This window comes from Bemisia tabaci, chromosome 3 (assembly GCF_918797505.1).
Source record: "Bemisia tabaci chromosome 3, PGI_BMITA_v3".
Taxonomy (NCBI): domain Eukaryota; kingdom Metazoa; phylum Arthropoda; class Insecta; order Hemiptera; family Aleyrodidae; genus Bemisia; species Bemisia tabaci.
This window is the reverse complement of record NC_092795.1, coordinates 54199683-54214174: the sequence shown is the minus strand read 5'-3', so window position 1 is coordinate 54214174 and position 14492 is coordinate 54199683. Positions and strand designations below refer to the sequence as shown.

The 14492-nt window shown below is 41.6% G+C and overlaps 1 protein-coding gene across 4 annotated transcripts in view; it reads right to left on the bottom strand.

Moving 5' to 3' along the window:
* Positions 1 to 14492, bottom strand: part of CNMaR (G-protein coupled receptor) — a 262428-nt gene that overhangs the window by 64015 nt on the left and 183921 nt on the right. For 3 of the 4 annotated variants that reach the window (XM_019045463.2, XM_019045464.2, XM_072298843.1), the window contains one exon: positions 5948 to 6212. In XM_019045463.2, the coding sequence (XP_018901008.1) occupies positions 5948 to 6212 (265 nt within the window). The remainder of the gene's footprint in view (positions 1 to 5947; positions 6213 to 14492) is intronic. The other variant, XM_019045465.2, reaches the window with a different exon arrangement.

The window sequence follows — 14492 nt, the reverse complement described above, 5'->3', positions numbered from 1 at the left end:
GGTTTATTCCTACTTTTAAAAGCTGGCAAGGTACGTGGGCGTTGCCCGCAAACTTCATTTTAATTAAATTCAATAGTTGTGTATAGTTCCGTTTGTTTTGTACATTAAATATTAACCTTCTTTCCGCGAGTTTTCCTTGTTCCTCATTTGTCATATGTTTCGGGCTGCTCCTATGTTATCCGTTCCACTATTTGCTATGGAGAGTACTAGGCCTCGTTGTTGATCTCTGAAAGATTTAGAGATCAAAATTAATGTGTTCTTGGTGGGTTAGTAGGTTCTTTTGGTATCCTTTATAGTACAACACGAAGTTCCGAATCTTTGGACGTTAACTTGGAGAGAACAACCGGACCGATTTGTCTGATCTTTTTTTAAAGATGAAAGCCCCTGAGCTGTAGATTTGCAGGCTGTAATTTGTTTTTCGATGTTCTCAAATTTTCTCCTATACTTTTCTGAAACTGCGATGCATACGCTCCGATGCGTATACTTTTCTGAAATTTTTGCGATTCAAGCAGTCCGACATTTATTCGCTTTTGAAATTCTAAAGATGCATACGCTCCGATGTGTACGAGGGCGTTGGCTGCAAATTGCTTCATTTCAATTAAATTCAATAGTTGTGTATAGTTCCGTTTGTTTTACATTAAATATTAACCTTCTTTCCGCGAGTTTCCCTTGTTCCTCATTTGTCATGTATTCCGAGTCTACCTCTCGCCCGGGACAATCGCCGTTTCATTTTTGGATCGATTTATGTCGATCGAATCGACACCGTTTTTTTAAAACAATTGGTCGATCGAATCGGTGTCGATCGATTCATGTCGATCGAATCCATACCCTCCCCTCACGGACAGCTTAGAACGGACCATTGCTAGTTCACTTCAAGCGCCATCGCGCCTTCAATTTTTCAGATGCGACACGGACATCCATCACGTGCGAATACTTGAATCTCTGCGCCGTCATCAACGCACCTCCTTTCATTTTGATACATGGCAAGCATGGAGCAGGCAATGGGGTAAGAACTCGCTCAGCGCTTCAAATTCGCGCCAAAAAATGGTCCGCGAGGAGACTCCCGAACGTCGTTCCATATGCCCCCTCATACTTCCGCGCCCAATCAACTTCCACGATTTGTCAGCTGTTTCTCGGTGGACGATCACGGGGTTGCCAATCGCAGCTCCGCGCTCATCGTCATTCTAAGTCTACCTCTGGCCGAAGAAAGACGTACCGTTGACGACCGTAAGACGACCTGTTTCCTCTATAAAATGTCTAAAGAATTTTGGTACCAGACTTTAGAAGTAAGTTCATTTTCAATATCATTTAGTGTTCTATTTTGACCTATACTCCTTCCGGAGAATCGATCCACATAGGGAATGCACCAATCCTTAACTGCCAACCTTTTGACCGACTAAAGGTAAAATGAAAAGGACGAACTTTTTACGGAAAACCAGTTACGACTTACTTCGCCTCTACTGGAATTGGGGAAAGTATAAGTGCACAAAAGTCATTTCATCCTGCATGCATCAATCACCAGTTGCCCGGTTGGCAGTCGTCTAGTTTGATTCATTAATTAATTAACGAATCGAATATCTTTCGTTGCGATTAATTAATCAGTTCTCAAAATTTCGATTAGACATTTAATTTATTAATTAATCCCGATTTAGCGGAAAATAGAGACTTGCTATTTTGGCCGACAGGATTTAGGAAATAAATAATTTTTGTGCCAAAGTTTTCTGCATTACCATAAAAAAAGTTCAATCCGCGTACTTTTCACTTCTCCGATGCATAAAGGATGCTACTTTACAACTGGGAGCCAGAGATGCCAATTGGAATCTCGTTTAGCATTCGTTTCCGACCATTTTTCAGGGGCCGCCCATGCAACCAGTAATATTTATTCGAGAGTTCGTTAAGGAACATGAAAATTTGACCTGTGATTGGTTTTCTCAAAATTAGGATTTTACTGTTACTTAGGTATCATTTGTCATATGTTTCGGGCTGCTCCTATGTTATCCGTTTCACTTTTTACAATGGAGAGTATGTCCAAGCCCCGATCGGCATCAGCTGACCGAGCCTTGAAGAGGGAGGAGTTTTGAATTAAAAAAGTATTATAACCTGAAAGTTGTTGCTGAAGAAAGTTTGTTTTCGCATTGTGGTCCCTTGTAATCCTCGAAAAAAAAAAAAAAAAAAAAGATAAATTTTGTTCCATCCCAAAAGTGAGTATTTCCTCCCCTGCGGTTCCTTTAAGGTTCCTGAATCCCAATATTCTTCAGAGTACTGTGTCTCGTTGTTGATCTTTGAAAGATTTAGTGATCAAAATTAAAGTGTTCCTGGTAGGTTAGTAGGTCCTTTTGGTATCCTATACACCACCCCAAAACTTTCCCCTGCAACCTTCTTGATAATATTTTCGATACCTTCGAGAGGGGGGCCGGAGCCTCAGCAGGCACGCGTGGTAGTGTCCTCGGAATAGCATCGCGACGGGCGGCCAAAGACCGCTTCAATGAGCCGAGCCGGCTTTGTCTCTATTTGTCTCTTGAATTAGAAGAGGGTTGACTCATGTGGAGGGCAAAGGTATACAGGCGTACCCAAAGTTTCGTTTGGACAAGGCCCTAGAAGAAGTTTTCATGGATGCTTACACGAAACCGTTCGTCAGGGAGACAGGGATTGGTCTTTACTCATTGACGGATGCTGATCCGGGAAGCATCCAAAAGAAAACGGATGGGTTCGTGACAGCGCTGAAACCCTTACGTACTAACCTCTTAGTTAGAGTCCGAATTTTGGGAAATCAACTTTGAGAGAACCACCGGACCGATTTGCATGATTCTTTCTTAAATGAAAGCTACTAATCTGTAGATTTGCAGGCTGTAATAGTTTCTTAGATTTTTCAAATTTTCTTACTTTTATCGACGAGTAAAGTTCAGCCGATTCGAGGGGTCGTACGGTCGCTGCTTGCTTGCCCGTCACGACGTAACACCCGCCCCCCCCGGTACGCTCTCAGCCATCCCTCCCGCCACACCAACCGCTAAGGAGGTTTGGGTCGCATCGTCCTTCATCTATAGCCGCGCACACTCCTTCGCAATCTCTCGGCTGCTCCGATTGGTTGATTGTCTCGCTTAATTTTTCACCTTGCGCCTTTTTTCTCCTACTGTTTATTCACTTTCCCAGATTGTCTTTTATTCTGAGACTCTATTACGCAATGGCTGAGAAAACGCGTGCTATTATGAAAGGTGACGGAAGCTGTTTGTTCCGTGCTATATATCTCCGTTTGTAAATACCCTGGACCGACATCGAGAAATTTAAATGTAGACAGTCGTGGCCATTCTCAATGAATGGGAATCCTACAAAGACTTTGTTTTCGGAGATCTTCCTTACTCACATGCGGGCTTTATATCACATAGTTTGGTAGAATGGCAGTCTCCCACCCTGTACCGCAGAGACGCAGTTACATTCATTCATCTTTGGTCACAGAATCATCGTCATTATTAAATAGATTCAACTAATTGCTCCCATTCCAAATAAGCTACTGCACCACCATTGCTAGCTGTGTTAATGATGAATATTCTTTCATCATACCTCCATATAATTACCGAAGTTTTTCAACATATGTTTGCTTTCCACTTGTTTTTCTTTTAAGGTGATTCGATGGACGCCATATTTTGTGTCAGACCGGCATGCGATATATCGCAACAATTGGTTCCATTTTTTCAGCCACTCGTCATTTTTCTCCAATCTTGAGATCGCAATTCTGTTGTCAGGAGACTAAAGCACTCACTTACCAATTTTAACGAAGAAATTCAACGTGATAAAGGCGTGGTTTTTTCAGAGAGAAAACATCGCATTCGATACTGATATCGAAACTGCCCTCGAATGCGATATTTTCTCTCTAAAAAAAACACGCCTTTATTCCGTTGAATTTCTTTGTTAAAATTGGTAAGTGAGTGTTTCAGTCTTCTGACAACAGAATTGCGATCTCAAAATTGGAGAAAAATGACGGGTGGCTGAAAAAATGGAACAAATTGATGCGATATATCGCATGCCGTTCTGACACAAAATATGGCGTCCATCGAATCACCTTAAAGGACCCCGCACACTCCTTGTGGAAATGTAAACCACCATCGATTTCAGTTTCGAGAAAGTTGCAGCAACGAAGACTTTTGATCGGAATCCAAAGACAATTTCTTCAATGCAATGAAACAAATTGGCAATTGATCGTGGTACGCATACCCATAAGACGTGTGCGGGGTCCTTTGTAAATCGAAACTTACGATAGGAAAAGTTAAAAAAAAAGAACTATTTAGACTCCACGTGAAACGGCAACAATTCTTGATACCCAACAACCCTTCGTAACTGAGAGCCTTGGTTGCGAAACTCGACTACAGAGCGGCTTACAGGAATCGCAAGGTGTCAATTACGCGGGAAGAAGTGGTAAAGTCTCGATAATACCTCCTCCGCAATGTGTAACGAACCAATTTTCCGCGAGAACTCCCAGAAATCGGCGGAGGAAATTCAGATAAGGTCAAACGTTTGACGCTTTCCCTCCGGCTTACGAACGAACAGACGCAATTCTCGTTGACAATGCTTTTAGGAGTACCGTGTAGGTCTGATCATAATTGGAAAGCTATTTGCTGGAATTCATTCCACGTACAGTCCATCTAAGAGATTCCCACGCGGTGTGACGCGGCGCAAACAGGCATTTCTCAAAGGCGTTTCACGCTGGAGTGCACAGCCGGCCTCCAACTGTAACCCATTACCCCGGACCATCATAAAAAATTCAGTTCCAATTTCACTTCCGATTGTTTCGACTACCTAGCTCCTGCCGCTGACTCTCCCATTCTTTGTTTGATTCTTTTTTTTTTTTGACACGTTCATTCATTATAAACGTTCAGTTTATTGTGACTGATTTTCTTGATTTGATGAAACTATTCATAGGGCGTTATCCGTAAAGAAAACTAACTCAATTAGATAAAATGTTAGAAAAACCAAAACGCCTGGGACGTTTCAGGTTGCCGCGAGATTTCATCTCTTAGGTGCTTGTGTATCGATCTTTTTCCCGAGTCAATGCTCGCGGTAAGTTTCAATTGAATTGGAGGATTATTAAAATCCTATCGATGAGAATACTTCAGGCTTTTCGCGAGTGGGTTTGGTCGATGTTTTAAACTTAATGCCAACCTCCGTTACAACGGAGCGAAATTCCCTCCGGGCGACGACGGTGCGCTTACAACCTTGAGTTTTCACGCTGGCAGCGTTGACGACACATCCAAAAATCTTAACCCACCTCGGGAGGTGGGTCGGAAAAGGCAAATTTTCGCGAACGAATGTCATACGAAAAACGAATTGGTGACAGTTGACCGAAGGGCGGTGTTTGGTGGTCGTAAGAGCCAATCAGAACTGGGAATGGATTTTCAAATGATTTTCGAAATGATATTAATTATATTAATTTAATAATTATAATTATATATCCGGAATATTATTATGAAATCCGGAAAACTTCATTACTTGCGGACTGCCCTTAAATAATCAGAACTACACTGGGAAAAAAACACCTTGGATCTAGAGTCCAGACTCTTAGAAACATCGACAAGAAAAAATACTCTTGATTCGATCAGATTTAAGCTGAAATTAAGAACCAAGCCTCTTAATTTGAGCGAATTTCCTTTTGATTTAAGCGTAAATCTGATCGGATCAAGAGTCCTTTTTCTTGTCATTGTTTCCAAGAGTCTGGACTCGAGATCCAATGCGTTTTCTTTTTCCAGTGAACTTGCAGACACCTTGACAGAGCGTTTTTATCCTCCGATAAAAAACCCCCGTTAATATCTTCGTTAGGAATTGGTTTCGGTAATTTTCGTCGTGTGAATCGTGTTTTGCGTGAAATTTTGGTTAGGACTCATGTATGAGAATCCTTTATTTCGTAGCTTGTCTAGTGGTCCATTACGATAGTGTAAGTATATTGAATGATACTCACGGATGCAGCGAGCGGGGCCGAGGGCTTTGATGCGGCCGGGGGGCGGGGCCGTGGAGCCGGTGGCGGCGGCGACGGCGGCGGTGGCCGAGAGCTGGCAGTTCTGGCTCACGACGCCGGACATGGGGCCGGGCCCCGGGCGGCCCACGTTGCTCGACGAGTGGAAGGACCCCATCCGGATCGCCTCGTTCTTGAGCAGCACGTTCCGGTTGCTCCCCGCCGACGCCGACGGCTGACTCGAGCTGCTCGACTGAAACCAAACAACGCACTACCATTTCACTTGTCGTAAACCGCTACTTCACACCAACGAACTACACCTCTAGAATGGCTGACCAGTGTTAGAGACCCGGAACGTTTTGAAGTTGATATAGGTTAGGTTTACTTGGGCTCACACAGCAGGCTGCCATCTAAACCCATGTCAGACGCTGCCCACATTTTGCCAAATGTTGAATATAGTGATAGCAATGAAAAGATTGCTGAACAATCGCACCTCAAAAGGTTTTCTTTACTCAAAAATTAGGAAATTTGAAAGAAAACCTCAAAAAAATGAAAGTTTACAAAGGTTGAAATTTTCACATGTAATCCTTATGGGCAAGACGCAGCAGAAATGGAGATTGAGGTTAGCTATACTTGGACTCCCACCCCCCTCCTGCCTTCAAAAACCGGCCCATGCGCGTTACGCAGGTTTGCTATCTCGCGGCCATTCTAGAGGTGTAGTTCGTTGCTTCACACTAGAGTACCTGCACAGCGAGAGTATAGACAGATATGAAACTCCGAAAATCCATCAGGCCTTCACCGATGCCTCCGCGAATGAAGTTAGGGCCCAGAAATGCAGCCAACCTATGAATTTCAAATCTCCAGAGCGATTTATCAATACAATTGTTACGAACCATCGTTTATAAAGCACGTATTTGACTTAGTTTTTTTTCATAAATTTACTCATTTTTGTGAAAGAACGCTCATTTATGTACTTCCTTAGCCATCTTCGTTAAATTGGTATCTTCAGACTGGCAGTGAAATTTTGTGCGTTAGAAGTTGGTTAGAAGGGTGGCTGCACTTTTGGGCCCTAAGCCCTCCATGAAGCGATCTGTCCATACTCTCGCTATACAGGTACTCTACTTCACACCCTTTCAAATCGGATACTCTCCCACAAAAACTACTACACTTCCTTCCAATGCACTGCAAAAAAATTCTCGGCGTTTTTACCACGGTCCGTTGGTACCTTTACCATCTCACTTTTTTTACGGATTTTTGGTAAGTTTACCAAGACAAACCGGTAAACTTGCCTAAAAACCGGCATTTTTACTGTTTTTTTTTTTTTTTTTTTTTTTTCAGGTAAGAATACCACTTTTATTGGTAATCGATTCCCGGTAACTTTGCCATTTTATCTCGGCAATTCTACCACAGTCGATAAAAAATATTGGGGTTTTTACGAAGGTCCAGTAAAATTACCGATAAAGTTCAATAATTTTATCGACATTTCTCGGTAAAATTACCAATTCCATAAATGGTAATTTTACCAAGAAAAAACTGGGATCAAATAGAACCGTGAATTCTTGGTAATTTCACCCTTTCCTTAGTAAACACACCGATATTTTTTTTCAGTGTGGGTCCAGGGTGGCATGAAATGTAAGAAAGAAATGAAAGATTTGAAAATTCAGTAAAATATTCCATGAAATTACGCCAGGCTCTGCATTCTTTCATATTTTTCTGAGGCTAGAGAATACAGCCCGCAATCAAACACACAAACATAGAAGTCACAATTTTTACATTTTGCGAAACATGAAAAAACAAAAGAGGCATTTTTCCATATCTTTCATAAATTTCTGTTTTAGGAAATATAACGCATATGAATACGAACAAAATATGAATACGCAAACATTCTAATAAAACAATACAGTAACGGTATACACTGTTAAAAATTGAGGAGTGAAAATCTGTGGCAGAATCTATATTTCACCCAAAAATCTAGTGTGATATAAATGCGAAGTGAAGTCAGCACCATAGAAGCGTATGATATGACTATCCGCAAAAATAGTAGACTCCGTTGCGTAATAGCGTGAATCGTTCCGTAAGGAGAATAGATCCCGCTATGCATTCATATCACTTGGGGTTTTCGGGCGCGATATAGACTCCGGTATAGAATTTCACTGCTCAATTTTTTACAGTGTACACTTGGTCCGCCGAGGAGCCGACAATCCTTGGCGTATCATGGAGAAACACAGCTTTACCTTCCAGTGGCGTGGCGTGCTTAGCGATATATCGATTAATATGCCATTTAATCCTATGGAAAACGATCGATTAACAGGGTGTTCGCAGCGAACGCCTTAATAATCGATTCTTTACCATAGGTTTAAATGGCATGACAATCGATACATCGCAATTCACGCCACGCCACTGTTACCTTCACACTACAGGGAAATGGCCTTGGTCCCAGTAGCGAAGCCTGCGAATAATCGATTAGAATCGATTATTAAGGTGTTCGTTGCGAACACACTGTTTATCGATCCTTTACAGACGCAAGTCAGATGACAGATCAATCGACATATCGCAAAATACGCCACGCCACTGTTCGGTCCGACAACGTATTTACGATTGAGAGTGCCTTAGTCCTCATCTAATGCATATCCATTTGAGACTCTACGGGATATTTTTCATATTGGCGTGACTATTATTTCAAGGGATTGAATCCTATCAGTTTTGTTCTCTCCCCTCTCCCCCCTCCTCCCTTGATGTTGAAGAAAGGAAATAAGGAAATCGGCTAGTGGGGGACATTCTTCGGTTATCTATGGAATGTATTTAGGATTAACGACCTGGAGTAACTTTCAATTTTGTGACCGGCTAGTCCTAGGGCCTAGGGTTTTCATGGGATTTGTCCCAAGTTCGAGTCGCAGGAATGAAACTTCTGGGATTTTTCCCAGTTACCGTCTCAACGGGACGGGGCTTATACAGTCCTGCGACTAGTTTGCGCGGGAAGATAAATTAGTTATAGTCGAGTATTTAACCGGGATTAAAATAATAATTGCACTCAATTGACAATTAGACACATTATTTTAACTAAACAAACATGAACAATGCAGTAATGAATAAAATATCGCACAATTCGTTTTCACTTCTTCTTCTTCTCTCAGTGGGTCCTAGGGATACAAGTACCATACTTGGTACTGGGAAAAAACTTCGTAAGTGGGATTTTTCCCTGGGACAAATCTCGTGAAACGGCTCGTGGAGACAAAACATCGGCCAGCTTGCGGACTCGGCGGCGGGGGTGCCCAGTCCGCCAACGCTTCCATTTGAGACATAATTTTTCGCTCGAAAATCGAGGGAAAGGCGAAAAATGATTACAAACCGTCTAAAAAATCGGCCGAACAGGGCACGCATTGTGTTGACCTTCAGAAATAGACAGAATAATCTGATATTTAGTTATCATCGAGTCTACGAATAAAAGATTCATTTTCTCGTTTATTAGTGAAAAGGTACTCGCGGTCATGAATTTCGAGTGTGCTCCGTTGGGGGGGGGGGGGGGCGACGAAAAAAACTTAATCCATTTGCTGCGTTCGAGGAGTCTTTTGTTACACGCCGGGGCGTAACATTTTGCGTGAATAATTGATCCTCGAGCGGGCTGACAGAGTAATCTAAAATCCGCGAACCGCAGGACGAACATCCGAATTCACATCGGGATTTACCTGGAGCTAACTCCGTCGGAAAAAGAGCGGCGTTGCGTTCGCGGTTCTGCTTTGATCAACGGCTTCCATACATCGGCCTTTGTTAGGCCTGTCGGCGGTCGTTTGCTCATGCCCAGACCGGAAATTGCAAACAGCCCGTTCCTGCGAGAGAAAATTCGGAGGCCGCTTGAGAGCTAATGGATCGATTCAATACTTCAAAAGCCCCTCGGGCGAGGCATTTGAACGCTAGAAATTGCGAGCCCGCGGGTGCACACTCGGGACAGAGCATAGGTTCCTCCCACAAACCGTTTTCTTCCAGGGATCAAACGAAAATTGGATTATTTTTTCACGATTTTTAGGGCGGGGGGAGGATTAGAGTGAATATTAGGGGAAAAATAGATTAACTACGGGGAAAAAACCTGATACCCCAACAAACAAAGGAAGAAACAAACAAACAAACAAACAAGGGATGACTGATGCCGAATCTTGTACGACGTTGGACATTCCGCACAAACTAGGAAGAGCACTCCCGCAAAAGTGGACTTCACGGAAAAAAAAAATTGCTGATTCAACAATTCAATTGCTAAAAACAGTGACTGCAATGTTTCAACGCAGATTTTACAACAAAAAAATGCTACTTTAACCACATTGTAAACTAACTTAACCACGGGGGTGGTTAAAGTAGCATTTTCTTGTTGGAAAATCTGCGTTGAAACATTGCACTTACTGTTTTTAGCAATTGAATTGTTGAATCAGCAACTTTTTTTTCCGTGAATTGTTTTAAGTGTGAGAAACTTCAAAATCAACCTCTCCGATGAACACTCATTAAGGATGTGGCGAATTGAGATGTTTCACATAAGTTGAGCTATTATTCGATGTTTCAAATACAAGCAATGATTCCGACTCGTCGGACCATGCTTCAATAAAATAGACACACATAGTCGCTTTACAGCGCGCCCGGGCGCTCTGCGACACCTAGTCGCCATCCTTGCCTATCGATCCAGAGGTCATCTGGTAAATGTCATCTTGTGATTTCATCTTAAACGCCACCTATCCACGATTATGCTGGACGTCCCCTACGTCTTCTCCCGGGAGGAACCCAATCTAGTACCTTCTGAGGCAACATATCATCCGCCATTCGTTGAACATGACCGACCATACCAGACAAGCTGTTCGGTCATAATTTCGGGCACGATGCTCTCTGCTCGGCGTTCATGATCTCACGCACTCTTTCGTTCCTTATGTGATACCTCCTCGAGATTCCGGCATTAAAATAAAACAATCCTCAAATTTGAAAAATCGGATGTTAGCGCAACTTGTGTTTTCATCGTTATGAATAGCCGAAAACCAAAAAATCTTAAGAAGTTTCTATTGCGCATGGTGAGCGGTTTCACCACAGAATTGCAAGCAGGGTAGAAGGTGCACAGGAAAGGGTACACCAGTGGTACTAGCTAACTACCACGTTTTGGACGCGAATTTGTTCCATAACAACAGGGGAAAGAGGAAACAAAGGAGGACGAAATCTGAAAATGACAATGATGAAGTTAATCGGGTGATTTGTTAGAAGTCAGTCTTAATCGGATTTCTATCCTTCGCTGTTCCCCATTAAATATTGCTCTCTAGTGCAAAGATACCTTTAATATTCCGGAAAAGCCACAAATGCGCTTTCCGGGAAAAAAGGATTCCGGTAAACCGGCGAAGCACTAATAAAGTCCGCAATTTAGCCGCACGTGCGATTCCTTGAGAAAAATTGACGACGCATAACAAAAGCCTGCCATTTCTCCCGGTTTCAATGGCTCCGAGTAGCCAAAAAAAACCTTCTTCAAGAAATCCTCTTCGTTATTTCTCACCATTAAAGGATGGTAAAGGTATGTGTTCCACTTTCCAAAGGAAGTCAGGTTTGCCGCTAAACTGGGGAATGAAAAGTCTGTGATAATTTTAAGATTAAAAAGATCTAAAAAGTTGAGATTATCCCTTTTAAATCAACAGAGATTCCCGTGAGCCATGATTTTGAACCAATCACAGCACTTGACCTTGACATTTTGATGGGGTATTTTGATCATGTGACACAGGCTAAAAGGCAGACGGTTGCTCTTTGAAAAGACCAGCTGTCAAACTTCGTCGTCTGCCACTTGACCCGGCGGTCACGTGCTAAATCTCATTCAGCGACCACGCTCCTAAAACTCCCATGCTCTGCTCCGACCATCAGTAGCGTAAATTGATGCAAACACGCTTGTTATACACCGGAAAAAAAAAAAAAAAAAAAAAAAAAAAAAAAAAACACATTGGACCTAGAGTCCAGGCCCCTGAAAACATTGAGAAGAAAAATACTCTTGATTCAACCAGATTTAAGCTTAAATCAAAAGGAAATCCGCTCAAATTAAGAGGCTTGGTTTTTGATTTAAGCTTAAATCCGATTGAATCAAGAGTAATTTTTCTTGTCGATATTTTAAAGAGAGATATTTTTAAGAGTTTTTTACTATAGATACAATGTGGTTTTCCTTCCAGTGTAAGGCTGTTCACCCTTAGGGCGAATCGGCAGTACCTTTCTTGTCCATGTAAACTAAATTGATCCTAAATTGATCCTATGGGGTAACATTTTTAGAGATTTTATTGGAGGGATTTTCAAAAAGAAAAAAAGTCGGTATACTATCCTCTAGCTTGAAACGAGACGATTTTAGAAACATATTGGAATTCGAAATTTAAAAAACAAATTAGGCCTTCTCAAGAATTTTTTTTCCTTTCAAAGAGTACATAATAAGAACAACTCCTCTCGTCTGTGGTCAGAAAAAAAGACAAGGAAAAGAACAGTATAGGGAACACAAGGGAAGTGAAACACAAATCAACACAAACATTGAGTTGATTTCAGCACAGTTTGCGGTTAGCGCAGAAAACAATGAGGTGACATGGAAAATGCATTCCTCCGATTGCGACGTTTGTATTCACCTCTCGTTAATACTTAAATCTTTCAAAAAACTAGCTGGCATTTTTTCTTGGCACTGTCAACCGAAGGCTGGGATTATTTTGTGCTTTACATGCTGTATCAGCCAAACTTGTGAGTTGATTTTTTCTCTCTGTGTAAAGGCATTATCAGCAAAGAGCTGAATGTGCATTCAAGTACCGATAAGTGAGTTGGGGCTTGCTGCAGATTGATTGAATCGAATGATGCGACTATTCGAACTCCTAAGTAATGTGGTATTGCCTACACGAATATTTGAAGGCGGTCCGCCTGTCTTACGGCGCATTTTTTCTCAACCAAGAGCTAGGGTTAGTTTCTGTTTTGCTTCCCGTATTAACCAAACTTTTGTGTTGAAGCTCCTCTCTCGGTACATTTTAGGTGGCTTTGAGCAGCATAGGACGTCCGTTATGCCCTTGAACTAAATACTGTCCGATATTATTGGAAAGTTAGGTGAATCTAAAGCGGAAGTAAACAACAAGAGTTCTCGCTCGAATCGTGTTGAAAAACTAATTTCACCTGAAATGTTTGCAAAATCGAAAAAGTTAGAGGCACATTTCAGCTGATAATTCGTGGAAAATCTCTATAGAAAACGCCAAATTAAAGTTGAAAGTACCCGAGCGTAAGCGTTGCCGTTCACCTTTATTAATAATGGGACCGATGTTTTGCGTTTGAATACATTCAGCTTTAATTTACCATTTCTCTGAAAGACCTTCGGGGAAAAGGCCAGTCAAAAAGTAATTTTGGTTGTAAGCGTACCGTTCGCAGGTAAACATTGTGAAAAAAATAAACAAACACTGCAGCGTGACCCTCATAAAAATTAGCGACTTATAGATTATTATTGTTTCATGATTTCCTCCTCAGGAGTAAAAATTGTAAACAAATACACAGACACTGGGACGTGACCCTCATAAAAATTAACGGCTTATAGATTATTATTGTTTCATTATTTTTCTCGTTAGGAGTAAAAATTGTAGAAAAATAAACAGACACTGCGACGTGACCCTCATAAAAATTGACGGCTTATAAATTATTATTGTTTCATGCTTTTCTCGTCAGGAGAAAAAATTGTAAAAAAATAAACCGACACTGCAGCGTGACCCTCATAAAAATTAATGGCTTATAAATTATTATTGTTTCATGATTTTCTCGTCAGGATGGCTTAAAAATTTTAAAAGAGCGGTTAGAACAAATGTCTGCCAATTGAATTGTAGCAGTACTTTGTAGTAGAAAATTGAACGCAATACACAACAAAAACTCGTTAAGACGAGGAAGGAAGGGAACCGCGCTGAGATCAACTGCATCGACATAGTGTAAACGAGGTAGTAAGCTGCGCCGCACGGTGGACCGGGTTAATTAGAGAGGTCCGACGTGAAATTTTGAACTAAAACTGCAAATTTTGATGTTAATTTCGTCACATTTTAAGGTTTAAGGTATACTTCGAACAGAAAATTTCACGAGGAAGCCAATGGAACACCTTGTAGAACCTCAAAATTTTGTATAAATAGAGTTAACAGCGTTGAAAGTTTACAAATTTTGTCCGACCTCTCCTATTGACACGATCCACTTTGCGCCGTTCTTCGGGCTCGGACTAGCGTAATCAAGGAAGTTACGTAAATCAAAGGTCAGGACTCAAGGGAACTGTCCTGATAGGTGACAGCTAGGACACAGGTCACTGCATTTATTGCGAGATTCAGACTTATGTTACAGGGAACGTATGTGCTGCACGGTATAAGACTATGAGAGAAAATCCTTTTACTAACAATCCCATTTTTAGTTTGCTGGTAAGTCTAAAATTAATATACTACAGAATGACCTGCATTGCTACTGTAGGTATATTGATTAACAGAACTAAGCCTTCAATGAATCATTTGCGCTAATCATAGTGGTAATCGATGGAACTAAAGGAGGAAATTATAGGAACCGTCCA